Here is a 12250-nt window from a genome sequence, read left to right as displayed (position 1 = left end):
GGCTTACGTCTGTAATCCCAGCACTCTGGGAAGCTAAGGTGGGCAGATCACCTGAGGTCGGGAGTTCAAGACCAGCTTGACCAACATGAAGAAACCCCATCTCTACTAAAAATACAAAATTAGCCGGGCGTGGTGGTGCATGCCTGTAATCCCAGCTACTCAGGAGGCTGTGGCAGGAGAATCACCTGAACCCAGGAGGCAGAGGTTGCAGTAAGCCAAGATGGCACCACTGCATTCCAACCTGGGCAACAAGAGCAAATCTGTCTCAAAAAAAAAAAAAAAAAAAAAAAAATTTAATTAGCGAGGCATAGTGGCGAGCACCTATATTTCTAGCCACTCAGGAAGCTGAGGAAGGAGGATGGCTTGAGCCCATAAGTTCAACGTTACAATGAGTGAAACCCTGTTTCAAAAAAAAAAAAAAAAAATTCAGTTCCTCAGTCTCACTACCATGTTTCACATTTTCTTTCTTTCTTTTCTTTTTTTTTCTTTTGAGACACAGTCTCGCTCTGTTGCCCAGGGTAGAGTGCAGTGGCGCAATCCTGGCTTACTGCAACCTCTGCCACCTGGGTTCAAGCGATTATCATGCCTCAGCCTCCAAGTAGCTGGAATTACAGGTCCACGCCACCATGCCCAGCTAATTTCTTTGTTTTTTATAGGGACAGGATTTCACCATGTTGGGCAGGCTGGTCTCGAACTCCTGGCCTCATGTGATCTGCCTGCCTCAGCCTCCCAAAGTGCTGGGACTACAGGTGTGAGCCACCCCGCCCAGCCCACATATTATTTATTAAATATTTTTAAGATAAAATAAAACCGAGGCATTCTGAATAAGAAGGAAAGCCATTAGGCCAGGCGCAGTGGCTCATACCTATAATCCCAGCACTTTGGAAGGGCGAGTTGGGCGGATCACTTGAGGCAAGGAGTTCGAGACCAGCCTGGCCAACATGGTGAAACTCTGTCTCTACTAAAAAAACACAGATATTAGCCGGGTGTGGTGGCGAGCACCTGTAGTCCCAGCTACTCAGGAGACTGACGCAGGAGAATCGCTTGAACCCGGGAGGCGGAGGTTGCAGTCAGCCAAAATCATGCCACTGCACTCCAGACTGGGTAACAGTGAGACTCTGTTAAGAAAGAAGGAGAAGAAGGAGAAGAGGGAGAAGAGGGAGAAGAGGGAAAAGAGGGAGAAGAGGGAGAAGAGGGAGAAGAGGCAGAGGGAGAACAGGGAGAGGGAGAGGGAGGAGAAGGAGAAGAAGAACCATTAATTTTGCATGGGAATAGACGATTTCATAAAAGAAAGTGTCATTTAACAAATCTATATCCTAGCTTTCTTAAGTACTAGATCTGTGAGCCTAGACAAGTCACTTAATATCTCTGGATCTATAAAATGAAGAAAATTTAAGTTTCTTCTAATCTTCAGTAAGGGTGTCCATATATCTTAGATTTCCTCAATTCTTTTTACCAGTTTCTGAACATAAAACTGAAGGCTAAGAGATGTAGATAGTGTTAGTTAGTACTGAGATAATCATTAACACAAACCAAAAGAGACTGGCCTGTGTATGTATAAAAGGTATTACCAAAAAGAAAGTGGTTGGAAAAGGAATACTGATATCAGCAAAAAATGTTTGGACGATATACAGGACTTACGCACCAAAATCACAACCACTAAAGGTTGGGTGATACTGTTCAACACTCCAACACACTAAAAGTTCTCTGTATTTCATGATTTTTTGATAACGATAAATACTGTTAATGTAAAATCTTAGGGATATTTTTAAAAATTAGTACATTATACAGAAAATCATGTTATAAGTGACCTTTCCTAAAACTCTCATTCATTGTTTGTAGGAGTGCAAATGATATGATCACTTGCACTTGTAGGAGTGCAAATGATATGATCTGATATGTTTCCCAGAACACTAAACATACACCTACCTAGGACCCAAAAATTCCACTCCTAGGTATTCACCAAAGACATGAAAGCTTATACCCACAAAACAGACTTCTATGCGATTGTTCATAGTGCTTTATTAGTAACAGCCAAAAAACTGAATGAAAACAGCCCAGCTGTTCATCACATGGAGAATGGGTAAATAAACTGTGGCTTAGTCATAGAATGAAATATCTTTTGGTAATAAAAAAAAGAAGCTATTGACACATATAACAACATGTATGAACCTCAAATACAAAATCCTACATGAAATAAGTCTCACAGAGAAAGAATATACAGTGTATGACTACATTTATATTAAGTTCTGAAACAGGCTAAACTTGTCTATACTGAAAAAAATCAGCAATGGGTGTCTCTGCATGGGTGGGAGAAATTTTCTGCAGGAAAAAAACGTTCTGTATCTTGATAGAGCTTTGAGTTACACAAGCGCGTGCATCTGTCAAAACTAATCAAATGGTAAACTTAGGATCTGTGCATTTCACCAATAGAAATTTTCTTAACTTGAAAAAAGCCATAAGTAAATACTGATAAATATTGAACTCCAGCTAATGATATACATGCTGAAGTGTTTTGGGGTGAAGTATGCTGGTATCTTCAACTTACACTGAAATGCATCAAAGAAACAAGACGGACTGATACATGAACAAAGAGACAGACGCACGGGATAAATCAAACACTGCAGAGTAAACTATTTATTGCAGAATTTAGGTAGTAGTTAAATGGGTGTTTACTATACAATTTTTTCAATATTTCTGTGTGTCTGAAATTTTTTATAATAAAATATTAGGGTTTAAAAAAAAAAAAAAAAAGACCTTTCCCATCACAGCATTTCCTGGTACAAAATGCATGAAAATCATAACCAAAAAGATGCTTACCAGTTGCTAAAATGTACTGTCCATCTTTTGACACCTTAATAGTGGTACATACAGTAGGCATTTCAAAGTCCTGAATAAGTTCAATTCTCCTACGGACATCTAAAAAGAGAGAAAAAAACAACTAGTTTAACTAACATGTGCTTATTCTCTATCATAAGAAGACAAATGTGTGCCAAGCAGTCACCACAACTATAAACAGGTGAAATTCATCCCAAATGCTTCCTGGCCTTGGGAAAGGTCACCAGCATAGCCCAACCATTGAACAGCAGACACTTTTTCCTTAGCTCATACATTGTTTTTCTAAGCTAAGTATTTCATTTTTACTTTTCAAGAAGAAAAAAAAATCATCATTAATTGAAAAAAAATTTTCCACAACAGTGTATCAAACATCCAGTGTTACAGGAGGAAGAGCATAAACATTAAACCACTTTTTTTTTTTTTGAGACAGGGTCTCACTCTGTCACCCAGACTGGAGTGCAGTGGCACAATCATGGCTCACTGCAGCCTCAACCTCCCGGGCTAAAGTGATCCTCACACCTCAGCCCCCCAAATAGCTAGGACTACAGGCACATGCCACTGCACCTAGGGATTTTTGTATTTTTTGTAGAGATGGGGTTTCGCCACGTTGCCCAGGCTGGTCTCGAACTTCTAGGGCCAAGCAATTCTCACACTTCAGCCTCCCAAACTTCTGAGATTGCAGGAGTGAGCCACTGCACCAGCCCCCTAAACCACTATTACTACTCAATCATGGCAAAGACAAAAATCTAACTTTTTTTTCTCCTAAGTAACAGGTTTATGCCCCCAAACTCTCCAAATTCTTTTTTTTTTTTTGAGACAAAGTCTCACCTGTTGCCCAAGCTGGAGTGCAGTGGCTCGATCTTGGCTCACTGCAACCTCCACCTCCCAGGTTCAAGCAATTCTCCTGCCTCAGCTTCCCGAGTAGCTGGGGCTACAGGCATGCGCCACCATGCCTGGCTAATTTCTGTATTTTTAGTAGAGACGGGGTTTCACTACATTGGCCAGGCTGGTCTTAAACTCCTGACCTTGTGATCCGCCCGCCTGGGCCTCCCAAAGTGCTGGGATTACAGGCATAAGCCACCGTGCCTGACACAACCTCTTAAGTTTATATAAGAAGCTGCTACGAAGCTGACTTATACCTCTGTTGGCACCAATTATCTGCAGACAAGAGGAAACCCCTTTGATACCTTAGGTTTTTAAAGAGTAAGTTAAACAAAATATATGAGAAAATAAATTTTCTTTCATATGTGACAAGCTATAATGAAGAAAATATAATGAAAACTTGTTCACCAAAATTATTTAAGTTAGAAATTTTTCTTACAATTTCTTGCTGCCGTAAATTTAAAAGAATCAACATCTTCGGCAATCATCTTTAATTGTTCAGGTTCATAAACCCTACATGTAAAATTCCTTTCTTCAAAAAATGCTCATTGTCTCTGCATCTCAAACACTGATAAATGGATTTAATTTACACGATAAGATTTTGATACACCAGAGAGCAAAGCAATTAGGGACCTGTTAGAGGAGAGGCAGTCCTCCTTGGACCTGCATGCTTACTGGGTATGGCGAGATTGCAAGACCCCAGCCACTCTTACCTGAGCCGTTTCTCAGGGTTGTTTACACTGCTGAGAACCTTGATAGATAGGTAACCTGTCCCTTCTAGACAAAGCACAGGTTTGCTTACTGCTTGCCAGAAAAGCAGTGGACTTCCCAAGCTGTGTTGCTCGACCACAACACAAATCCACTGTGTGCCAAGCATCCATCTGGACTGTGCTAAGTGTCCCCAGGAGACCCAAGAGGGGAGCTGGCACAAATATGCTAATGTTCATGCTATTTACTGTGCTGTGAGTAATAACATCTGCATTTCTATCCCAGGAGTCTTGCATCTACCGTTGTTATCAATGAAACAGTAACAGGCTAACTTATTAGTTAATAAGGTAAAATCAAATCCCATACCCACCAGGAACATACCAACCACAACAAAAAGTTTCTTAAGGAGAAAGGCGGTCGGATGCGGTGGCTCACACCTGTAATCCCAGCACTTTGGGAGGCCAAGGCAGGTGGATCACCTGAGGTTGCAAGTTCGAGACCAGCCTGACCAACATGGAGAAACCCCATCTCTACTAAAAATACAAAAAAAATTAGCTGGGCATGGTGCCTTGTAATCCCAGCTACTCAGGAAGCTGAAGCAGGAGAACTGCTTGAATCCAGGCGGTGGAGGTTGCAGTGAGCCGAGGTCGCACCATTGCACTCCAGCCTGGGCAATAAGAGTGAAACTCCATCTCAAAAAAAAAAAAAAGGAGAAGAGCTGGGTGCAGTGGCTCATGCCTGTAATCCCAAAACTTTGGGAGGCCAAGGTGGGAGGTCTGCTCAAGCCCAAGAGTCAGAGACCAGTCTGGGCAACACAGCGAGACCCCATGTCAAAGGAAAAAAAAAGAAAGGGACAAGAGCATTCATTTTCCACTATACGTTACTGCATTCTTATAAATCCTCACTTATATATGATAACAGCAAATGAGTAAAAGCATTAGAACATGGATCACTAACGCAGCTGAAGTGGGAAAAAACAATACTCACCTACATCTTTCTTCTGTAGCGCTCTCTTCTTCCTATCAGAAAGCCACTTAAAGAAAATGAAGAGACTTTATTTTAAAACAAATTTAGCTAAATTGTTTTTCGGCTTGCAAAATCAATACATGCTTATATTTAAAAATTCAAACTTCATAGGAATATATAACATAAGAAGCAAAAAATATTCTCTAATCCTAACTCTACTCTTAACGTATTAAATATCTCCTGGATTTTTTTTCTTGTGTATACTTACATACATTAGATAATTTCTTTTATTTTTACTTCTTTAGAGACAGGGTCTCATGCTTGCCCAGTCTATAGTACAATGATGCGATGTGACTGTAGCTCACCGAAGCCTCAGACTCCTGGGCTCAAACAATCCTCTCACCTTTGCCTTCCAAAATGCTAGGTTTACTGACATGGGCCACCAGGCCTGGCCAGATAAGAGATTTTTTGAACTACAATCTTTTACACAAGAGAAAAACTAACCCATCTAAGCAATCTAAAGGAAAGCAGAAAGCCTCAAATATTACATGTTATAACTAAATATACAGAACAAATTAATCTATTTAAGTGAGAATTTAAAAAGTAAAACATTTATAGGAGAATGTTTCTTATAGAAATACATTTTTTACAAAGAATAAAACCAGATAAATAACTGACCAAATAGCTGATACTTGGCCAGGCATGGTGGCTCACGCTTATAATCCCAGCATTTTGGGAGGCCAATCAAGACCAGCCTGGCCAACATGGTGAAACCCCATCTTTACTAAAATACAAAAAATTAGCCAGGTGTGGTGGTGGGCACCTGTAATCCCAGCTACTCGGGAGGCTAAGGAAGGGGAATCACTTGAACCCGGGAGGCGGAGGTTGCAGGGAGCTGAGATCTTGCCACTACACTCCAGCCTGGTGAGTGAGAGAGACTCCGTCTCAAAAAAAAAAAAAAAAAAGAAAAAGAAAAAAGAAAAAAACAGGCTTAACCACTGGAAAACTAACGAAAATAAATTTAACAGCATTAAAAATACAACAAAAGCTCATTAACCAGAATGGGAGACTGTAGGTCAAATTGTGTGAATAAAAATCATAGCCCCAAGTCAAAAGTGTGATGGGGCTGAAAATGAAAATTAACTTTATTCATCAATACATTAAACAAATATTTATTTAGTACTACTAAATGCCAGTAATTAGGTATAGCAGTAGTAAATAAAACAGGAGAAAAAAAAAAAACCCTCTTGGCCAAGTGCAGTGGTTCATATCTATAATCCCAGCACTGAGGCAAGGGGATCACTTGAGCCCAGGAGTTCGAGACCAGCCTGGCAATAAAGTGGGATCACTGTCTCTACGGAAAAAAAAAAAAAAAAGAAAAAAAGAAGCTGGGCATGTTGGTGCGCACCTGTAGTCCCAGCTACTCAGTAGGCTGAGGTGCAAGGATCGTTGAGCCCAGGGAAGTCAAGGCTGAGGTGAGCCATGATTGTGCCACTGCACTCCAGCCTGGACAACAGAGTAAACCCGTTTCAAAAAAAAAATTTAACTAAATTAAAAAATCTAAAAACCCCTCCTTTCATGAAGCTTTCTTTCAAGTGAGGGAACACCAACAAATAAGGAAGTAAAACAATTAGAATGTCAGATGGTTATGTATGCCATGGAAAAAATAAAGCAAGAAAAGGAGACAAAGTGTTGGTGGAGAATTATGATTTTAAATAAGGTTAAGGTTCTCTTGAGCAAGGACCTGAAAGGCATGAGGAGGCAAGCCTGGAGAACATCTGGGAGAAAAGCAGGCAGGCAGGGGGAATCCCCAGTGCCAAGGTCCTACGGCACGAGTGTGCCTGGTCTCGAGCAGTGAGGAGACTTGTGAGCCCAGTGCAAGGTGGACAGCAGCCACCGCTGAGCTCAGAGAGGAGGGCAGGAAGGCACAACATCAAGTAGGACCTTACAAGCCACTCAAAGGACTCTGCTTTTCACCCCCAAGAGACCAGGAGCCACTGGATGGTTTTGAGTAGAGGATCACCCTGGCAGCTTACTGATAACAGACTGTGGAATAAAGGGGTAGAGGGTGGAAACTGAGAAACTGCTTAGAAGTCAACTGCAATAACTGCAATTGCATAGTCCAGGGGTAGTAGTGTCTTGAATCAGTGACAGTAATGGAGATGACTGGATTCTGGATCTACACTGAAGATAGAACCAACAGCATTTTCTAGTGGATTGTATGAGAGCAAAGAAACAACAACAAAAAGCCTCCAGTGTTTTTGGCGTCAATAGCTTGAGGGATGGAGTTGCCACTGACTGAGAGAGGGAAGACCACTAGGTTGGAGGAGGGGGAAATGCGGGGGGAAGCTGGTGTTCTACTTTGGACAAGTTGAGTTTGAGATGCCTAACAGACATCCAAGCGGGGATGTCAAGAAACAGCTGGATACACAAGTCCAGTTCAGAGTAGAGGTAAGGGCTAGAAACATCAATGTGATAGTTATCGATATGCAGATGTGCTTAAAGCCAGGAGACTGCATCAGATCACCAGGGGAGTAAATGTAGAGGCTTCTCTACATTAATAAAAAGGTAAAGCCCAGAAGGAGAGAAGCAATATTTGCACAGATCAGACAACTGGGTTCCACGTGTAGTTTAGGTACCACACCTCAAAGAAATAACCAGAAAACATTAACCAGGACAAGCAGGGGTTTCCAAATCCACTCAGCTCAAGCTACCCTCCCTACCACTCCAGTGGAACTCCTTGCCAAGGTCAAGGGCGCTCTGCATCATGCCAAAGTCGATGGTCGCTTTTCTGCCTTCATCTTACTGAAGCTCTCAGCAGCAGTTGACACAGGTGACCACTACCTCCTCCTTGAAACACTTACTTCTACAAAACTACACATTTCCGAGTCTCCCCTTCCATCAGTGCCTGCTACTTTTTCTTCTTTGCTGGGTTCCCCTCCTCTTCTTGGATGACAAATGTTAAGACTGCCTCAGGTCCTCAGCCCAATTATCTTCTCTGTTCTTTCTCTCACAATTTGATCTCACGTAGTCCCAAACAATGACAGTGACTTCACCTGCAATCTCCATCCTAGTATCCATGCAACTGCTAACTACTACTCAACATCTCCACTTGGTATGTATTAGAACTTCAAATGTTCACTATTGAAAACAAATATCTTGGGCCGGGTGCAGTGGCTCATGCCTGTAATCCCAGCTGAGTGAGGGAGGCTGAGGCAGGTGGATCACGAGGTCAGATCGAGACCATACCGGCCAACATAGTGAAACCCCATCTCTACTAAAAATACAAAAATTAGCTGGGCGTGATGGCGTGTGCCTGTAGTCCCAGCTACCGGGGAGGATGAGGCAGGAGAACCACTTGAACCCGGGAGGTTGCGGTGAGCCAACATCAGACCATTGCACGCGACCTCAAAAAAAAATCTTCATTCTTTTTGCTCACTACGTTCCTCTTCTCCACCTTTCAATGTGTTCCTTCTTGATTCTTCTCCATGTCAGTTAGCAGCATCACCATGCACCCACTTGTTTAGGCTCAAAACTGAAGAGTTCTCTGATTCCTTCCTTTTTGTCACCTCAACTTCCCTCTACCAACAGTCCAATCCATTAGCAAGTTCCATTAGCCCTATCTACAAAATAAGTCCTGAATCTCACTGTGTTTTAGCATCTTCTTTGTTACCAGGCAAGCCCAAGCCACCAAAGTTGCTCACTTGGACTACCTAATTCATCCCCACTCGAACCTTCCCCAGTTAGTCATTTGTCACACAGCAGCCCACGTCGAAACACAACAGTGACTTCCAGCAACACTAAGAATAAAACTTGAACTTCCTACCTTTCCTACCAGGCCTACCTCTCCAGCCTCATCCACCCTGCTCTCGCCCCCTCACTCAGCATACTACAATCACACGTGACTCTTCCGGTCCTCCTACATGTCCAGTACATTCCCATGTGGGGACTTTTGCACTTTCTGTTCTCAGCACTGAAAACTCTTCCCCGTATCTTCCCACGACTAGCTCCTCTTCATCATTCAAGTTTCTGCTCATATGTCACCTCTTGTAGAGAGGCCTTCCCGGAAGGTTTTATCCAAAACACTTTCTCTCAATACTTTATCCAAAACAGCTCTCTTCTAATCATTCATCACAAAAGTACTTTTTGACTACCTCAAATTGCCTTATTTGCTCACTTGTTTATTTCCCTTTTCTCCAACAGGAACCTTATCTGAAATGTCCACCATATATCCCAATACTTAAAACAGAGTTGCTTGCACATAGTAACTTCTCAATACGTGTGGAGAATGAATGAACAAAATGAGAAAGCTCATGGGGTGTGAAGAACAACTGGAAGACGGGGAATTATTTAAACCAGAATTTTAGGAAGAAAGGAAAAACCTAAGCACTGGCTCCAAATTTTTGTAGAGGCAGACACATGGAAGGAGAGCTATATTTATTCTGTTTTCCAAGGGCAGGACTCAGGCCAACAGTGGCATGCTATAAGGTGACATATTTGAAAACCACTTTCTAAGAAGTGCAAAGTCTGAAAATGGAAATGAATTTCCACAAAAAGTAGTGCTCAGTGGTACTGCTTAGACAGAGGCTTGATCATCACGTATAAGAAACAAAAAACAAGTTTCAGAGCCTAAGTGTGTCATGCTGGACAAGCCACCCTTCCCCTTGCTGGAGCTCAGCTGCATATTAAACGCATTATTAAATCTCCGCTGCATTATTAAACACAAGAAGATTGGAAGAGAATTACCGATTTGTCCAAGCCCTTTCCAACTTTAAGACTAGGAATCAGGTTAAGTTCAGCAAGTCTCGAAAATACTGTCCTCTACACCATAAATTCTGCAGATGCGAAGTCTGTATCTCCCTTGTTCACTGTTGAATCCCTAAGACCTGGCAAATGATACGGACTCCACAAACAGCTGATGGCCATATGGGGGAGAGATGTGTCAACCAATCTGCCACGTTTTACTCCTCAGTGTATGGCAGGGACTGTGAACATCCAAAGAAGCCCAAATGGATGCGTTCTCTGGAACAGAGAACTTTATAAAAGTTCCAGCAAAGCTCACTGACCCTGATTACCCCTTGGTCCAGCTTCTGGCGCGGTAAAGGCAGTGTTCTCGTCTCCCAATGCCGACACCTCCCCAGGAAACTGTCAGCTGCCTCTAGGCCTCCCCGAGTCGGGGGTTGACCAGGGTCCAGCTAAAACAGAGGCTAGAGTCGAGGAGAGGGGCGGCTGCCCCACGAGGAGGACGACCCCCAAGAGCTCGAGAGTGAAGGGGCCGGGAAGTGACTCACCTCAGGAAGGGACTTGCCGCAGCTGAGGCTGTAAATCTTCACCTCATTGAGGCTGGAGACCTGCATGGCGCCGCACAACACTGTTCAAGTCCCGGGTCCTTTCCCACCAGCGTGCTCGAACACCGTAATCCCGGGGCCTCGGAACCCCGGCTCCGCGGCGTGCGGCCGCTGACGCCGGCTGATGACGCACTTCCGGGCGCCGGAACACGCGGGCACGTTCCCCGAAGAGGGAAGGTGGCTGCATCCGGGAAGAGCGGCTGCCAGGAGGAAAACTAGTGAGGTTCTGACAACACGGCGCGGCTGTCGGCGACGCTGCTACGGGCAAGACTAGACACCAGCCGGACGCAGTGGCTCACGCCTGTAATCCCAGCACTTTGGGAGGCTGAGGCGGGCGGATCACCTGAGGTGGGGAGTTCGAGACCAGCCTGACCAATATGGTGAAACCCCGACTCTACTAAAAATACAAAAAAATTAGCCTTGCGTGGTGGCCGGCACCTGTAGTCCCAGCTACACGGGAGGCTGAGGCAGGAGAATTGCTTGAACCTGGGAGGCGGAGGTTGCAGTGAGCCGAGATCGCGCCACTGCACTCCAGCCTGGGAGACAGAGCGAGACTCCCTCTCAAAGAAAAAAAAAAAAAAAAGACTAGACACAGCTCTCCCTGCTGTTAGCATCCCGAGCGGCAGGAGGAGGCTTTCGAGTCTCTGCCCAGGCCTAGATGTCATCCTCCCGGGCTGGGGCGAGGCAGTTCAGCGAGTGAACCCAGCGAGTGAAGGGGACCAGGGTGCGAATTTCGAGTGGAAGTGTATTCTCTTCTCTCCTCCAGTGTTTCTGCGATGTTACGTTAGAAGTACTGTAGGCCGGGTGCGGTGGCTCCCGCCTATAATCCTAGCACTTTGGGAGGCCGAGGCGGGCGGATCACCTGAGGTCAGGAGTTCAAGACCAGCCTGGCCAAGATGGTGAAACCCCGTCTCTACTAAAAATACAAAAATCAGTCGGGCCTGTGGCGCGCGCCTGTAATCTCAGCTACTCTGAAGGCTGAGGTGGGGGAATCGCTTGAACCCGGGAGGCAGAGGTTGCCGTCAGCTGAGATCGTGTCACTGCACTCCAGCCTGGGCAACAGAGTGAGACTCCGTCTCAAAAAAAAAAAGACTGGAGTCATCTTCAACCCATTCCTATCTCTGGCCCTCACTTTCAGTATCTAAACCTGGATATTTCTAATTATGAAATATTTCCTTAAAGTAATCTGTTTTCATTCCTCCTGCTGAAACTCAAATACTTACTATTTTTGGATTATAACTTTCCCAAGTGATCTTCTTATTTCCTTTGATTTAATGAATAAATTATTTTATGCCTTACTTTCTAAAACCCAAATGTTATTGTTTTGCTCTCCTACCCAGAACATTTTGGAAACTCTCAAATACCAACACCACATTGCATCTGAATTAGGTTGAGAGTTCTTCGTGGACCCTATATCATTTGTCCTTATATTCCCTATCCACCCCGTCCACCCCTACCCAGAGTACCAGAACAGTGCCTGGCCTCTATTAGGCATTGCTACATATTTA

The 12250-nt window shown here is 43.8% G+C and overlaps 1 protein-coding gene across 2 annotated transcripts in view; it reads right to left on the bottom strand.

Moving 5' to 3' along the window:
• NOL10 (nucleolar protein 10) overlaps positions 1–12047 on the bottom strand; it is a 117591-nt gene extending 105544 nt beyond the window's left edge. Inside the window, exons 1-4 of one of the 2 annotated variants that reach the window (XM_063648970.1) lie at positions 10686–12047; positions 5416–5461; positions 2821–2919; positions 866–961 (exon numbers count right to left, since the gene is read on the bottom strand). In XM_063648970.1, the coding sequence (XP_063505040.1) occupies positions 866–961; positions 2821–2919; positions 5416–5461; positions 10686–10751 (307 nt within the window). In that variant the 5' untranslated portion in view covers positions 10752–12047. The remainder of the gene's footprint in view (positions 1–865; positions 962–2820; positions 2920–5415; positions 5462–10685) is intronic. The other variant, XM_054476307.2, reaches the window with a different exon arrangement.
• Positions 12048–12250: the final 203 nt, after the last annotated feature.

The sequence above is a fragment of the Pongo pygmaeus genome, chromosome 12, assembly GCF_028885625.2.
Source record: "Pongo pygmaeus isolate AG05252 chromosome 12, NHGRI_mPonPyg2-v2.0_pri, whole genome shotgun sequence".
Taxonomy (NCBI): domain Eukaryota; kingdom Metazoa; phylum Chordata; class Mammalia; order Primates; family Hominidae; genus Pongo; species Pongo pygmaeus.
This window is presented reverse-complemented; position numbering and strand designations above follow the sequence as displayed.